Source organism: Anarrhichthys ocellatus, unplaced genomic scaffold (assembly GCF_004355925.1).
Source record: "Anarrhichthys ocellatus isolate YVR2014 unplaced genomic scaffold, GSC_Weel_1.0 scaffold31, whole genome shotgun sequence".
Lineage (NCBI taxonomy): Eukaryota > Metazoa > Chordata > Actinopteri > Perciformes > Anarhichadidae > Anarrhichthys > Anarrhichthys ocellatus.
In genome coordinates this window covers 2,872,507-2,876,627 of record NW_022280061.1, presented here as the reverse complement: position 1 = coordinate 2,876,627, position 4,121 = coordinate 2,872,507, and the positions used below count along the sequence as shown (strand labels likewise).

The 4,121-nt window shown below is 47.9% G+C and overlaps 1 protein-coding gene across 1 annotated transcript in view; it reads right to left on the bottom strand.

Annotated features, from left to right (window-relative positions):
• ldb1b (LIM-domain binding 1b) overlaps window positions 1-4,121 on the bottom strand; it is a 21,924-nt gene that overhangs the window by 13,530 nt on the left and 4,273 nt on the right. The window contains exon 2 of the mRNA XM_031864807.1: window positions 3,898-4,067. Coding sequence (XP_031720667.1) covers window positions 3,898-3,925 — 28 coding nt within the window. The 5' untranslated portion in view covers window positions 3,926-4,067. The remainder of the gene's footprint in view (window positions 1-3,897; window positions 4,068-4,121) is intronic.

Here is a 4,121-nt window from a genome sequence, read left to right as displayed (position 1 = left end):
CTCTCTCTCTCTCTCTCTCTCTCTCTCTCTCTCTCTCTCTCACCCCTACGGTGCTCATCTCACACTTGCCTCTTTTTTCTTGGCTCCTATGCCCCCCTCCTCTGTCACCTCTCTTCTCTCCTATTTTTTCTTTCTTGCCACCCTCCCTGCTCCTCCTCCAACTCTCTCTTAATCCTGATCTCTCCTCAGTAGCTGCTCGCTCACTCCCTCTCTCTTCCCCTCTTCCCCTCTTCCCCTCCTCCTCCTCCTCCTCCTCCTCCTCAGGCTCTCTTGTTGTGCAACCCGTTTCTAAACAGCTCAGCCTTTGTGCGTTTTTGTCTGTTGCCATTTCAGCCGGGCTGCAGTCTTTACTCATTTTCCTCCAATCAGGGACACCATGTGACTCTCTGCATGAGAGGGCACAGTCCCTTCCCCCTTCTCTCCTCCCTCTCGCTCTCTCTCCCCTACTCCCTCTCCTCCCTCCTTACCACCCCCCCTCCCCTTCATCTAGCCAGCCAGCCAGCCAGCCAGCCAACATACGCTAGCAATCAGGGGAGTCAAAGAGAATGAGGGAGTGAGGGGAGGGGGAAAGAAGGATGAAGGTATATACACACAGCATGGTGAGACAGTGTGCAGGGAGTGTGAGGGGGGGCTGGGTAATGTAAGGTCTGCGTAGGTCAATGCAAAGTCTGATTAACCACAAAGCACAAAACATCTGTAGCTGCAGAGAGCAAAGTGTGTTGTGACTTTGTTTCCTGAATGTATAGAAGCTCCGAGCACATCCCCACACACTCTGCTCCACTGTTTATGTCATCCACATGTTGGGGCACATGCTGCGTGTATATACGTGTACACGCACACCCACACACACACACACACACACACTCTCTCTGAGCCCACACATGAAGGGGGAGGATCCTTCAGTGTTAAACACAGCTCTGGAATGTAAACAATAGAGAAAGGGAGAAAGAGGGGAATGACTACAGAGAGACTTTGTAGTTTTATAATATATCCTATTTTCTATCATTATGTGTCATCACTCAACCCCCTCTAACTGGGTTGAATGTGTATAGAAAGTGGGGAGGGTTAACTTGTCGTACGTGTGCAAATTAACCAGCATCAGAGTTTAGGGTCAAGCGTTGGGTTCATCTGAAGTTGACGTGAGTGAATGGAAGTGATTGTTCCATATTTGGAGGCATTGGTTTTGAGTTACATCATGTTGTATAGGTGAAGGTCTTCTCACCACACACATCGTACCAGGCCTCCGTGTTCGCATTATAAAAAAAGAGGGAGTGAATGAATGACTTGTTGATCTTTGAAAAGGTGTAAATCTTACTTGTGTTGCCTTTTTAAAGTTAGACTCGCTAAGTTTAGTTTCAGCTCTGCTCTCCTGTAAGCTGTAAAGAAATCTGGAGGAAAAAAAACCAGAAACAAAAGTGAGAATCCATTAAGCAGAAAAACGGAGGCAAAAAGAAAGAGGGAACACCAGAGAGAACAATATGGGAGCAAAAGCGAAGCGCACAAGAGTGCGGTCATAGCGTCTTTTTGGAAATTTCCATGACCACGTTGATTAAGTATGCAATCTGACCGCAAGATAGCTAAAGCCTGGTTCTAAACAAACGCTCCCGCCTCTGCTGTGCAGGCTTGTTTAACGGCTGAGGGGGCAGCGTTTGCCTTCGTAGCACGGGGCGCTGCGCAGAGATTGAAAACACACACACACACACACACACACACACACACACACACACACACACACACAGGAAAACTCTTGTGTGCATGTGAGTCACATTTAACACAGGTACAACCCATTTCCCTGTGTGTTCAAGACAAATTGTAATCTGGTGTTTCTAGAGAGTTTGTCCTTGCTGGTACCTAATCCGTCTGGTTTGATCACATTGCCAATATCTCTCTCTTTTTGTCCACGTGTCTACATCCTTCTGCTTCACTCATGTGCCATTCCATCATCCATCCATCCATCCACACACAACTGTAGAGGCCAGGAGGAGTTGGCATTGTCTCTTGATTTTCTTTCCTAAACTTTCCGCCTTTGACATAATCTGTCAGCAAAAGAGTTTCCAAAACCGCCAAACATGGGACCAGTTAGTGTTTCCATCCTTCTAATGATTGAAGTCAAGACTGCCAACAGCTCCGTAATCTGATACTGGATGCGTGGTCGGCTATATTTCTATATCCACATCCCGGCTGTTTGAGGGTTGACCACAGCGGCCACTGTGGCCTCGTAGTCAGGAGAGAGGAGGCCACGTCAGGGTGATACAGCACCCCCCACACACACACACACACACACACACACACACACACACACACACAACTCCATACTTGCTCCTTCTCTCTTGCTGATGTGTATCGTGTGGCAGTAGGTTCTGAACACATCCATCATGATTATGAATACATTTTCGGCTATAAGATTATATTTCTTGTCCTACACATCCTAATCAGGAATGCAACATAAATCGCTGTTAACACTTATATTGCCTGAGGCTCAGCGGCGCAGGGTTTACTTCTAGAACTCGATACTTCTTTTCTTTCCTCCTCTGTTTGATTAAAGCTAATAAAGTGAAGAGAATTATCTGTGTGCCGTCAGGCACTCAACACCCAAACACAACAGTTCAGGGACTGCGGGGAGTTCCTCAGCCTTCGCAGACGACGAACAAGTCGCACTGCTCTCAATATGGTGGTCTAATATGACGGATATTAGTCCCTGCAGGACGCTCTCGGTGGCTCGGCTCCCAGAAGCCCCGGGGCTGTTGCTCAACTTTAACCAATTTTATTAAAAAATAGTGACAAGCGAAAACTCTGACTGCAGAGTTGTTCTGTTATCATGTTGTCGATTTAGAGACGCGAGGTCTGAAATGAAACCGCTGGGGAAGTAGATGCGATTGAATGCAGCCGCAATAAACAAATAGTCACGCTCGTGATCCTAACACGCGAGACAAGGTCAGCACCTCTCACTGTCCAGAAGTCCAGAAGAAAGGACCCCTGGGAAAAAGAGGATGGAAACTAACAGGGCCGTTACATCAACGAGAGCAGGCGTTTCATCTTTAGGGGAGTTAAAACTGATGTACCACCTAACAGCCAAACAGATGTGGCAACGCTGCATTTAAACCGAATGAGAAGTACCTGACTGCATCGTGCCCTTTATGCATCCTAAATGATCTACTCCCGTGTGAGCTGTGAAACACCAAGCATTCATGAACAGCATTGTAGAATCAATCATGCAAGCCTTTGATCCGAGCCAGCGACCTTTGCCCTTTAAATGTCACACTTTGATCCATCTTTTCTTTTTTTCTTCTCCTCTCTCTCTTTTTCTTCTGGTATCTCTGCACGTGAGGCCAGTCCGTTCTTCACGCTGTGTGGAAAAGTGAGAGTAACATCTGTGCCGACTTTAAAAAGGGGCTCTGTTGTTAGCACGGGTCATCCGTCAGAAATCACCAGCAAGAGAAATAAAACTGACTGGCGGAGGAAGAGAAGTAGTAGCATTAGTGGTGCGGTGCCATGGCTACAACTTCATGCCCAGATGTTTGTTCCGCCAACAAAGATCGTTTTCTCTTAATCTCCAAACTAAACAACAAACAGTAAAAAGCACTTTGTTGTCAGACAATAAGGTCAGAATAAAAGAGACTACATGTTGATCCGTCTATTCTAGTATTTTCTTTGCTCTCCATCCTCTCAGCCATCACAGAGGGCGACCTCCCATGAGCCTTTGCACACAGGGCCCCAGGGCCCCGGGGCACCTCTGTCCCCGCTTCTCTCTGCCCCAGTCACGCCACGGCAGCGGCTGCACTCACCGACCAAAATAAAACAACAACAACAACAACGACCAGAAAAAGTCAGTGGCTGGCAACAGCAGCAGCAGCGGGGCTGTCGTTAACAGCAACCATCACCACGGCAGTTACTTACCGGGACACGCGCAGCCGCCCACGGACATCTTCTCACATGTCTGGTGTGAATCCGATCAGAATGATGGTGGTGGTTTGGTTATCCACGCTCTCTTCCTCTCTCTTCTCCTCTTTCTCACCAGTCACTGCTGCCGCCACTGAGGCTGCTCACATGAGCGTCTGTTATCCCCACTGTTCTCACACACACACACACACACACACACACACACACACACACACACACAC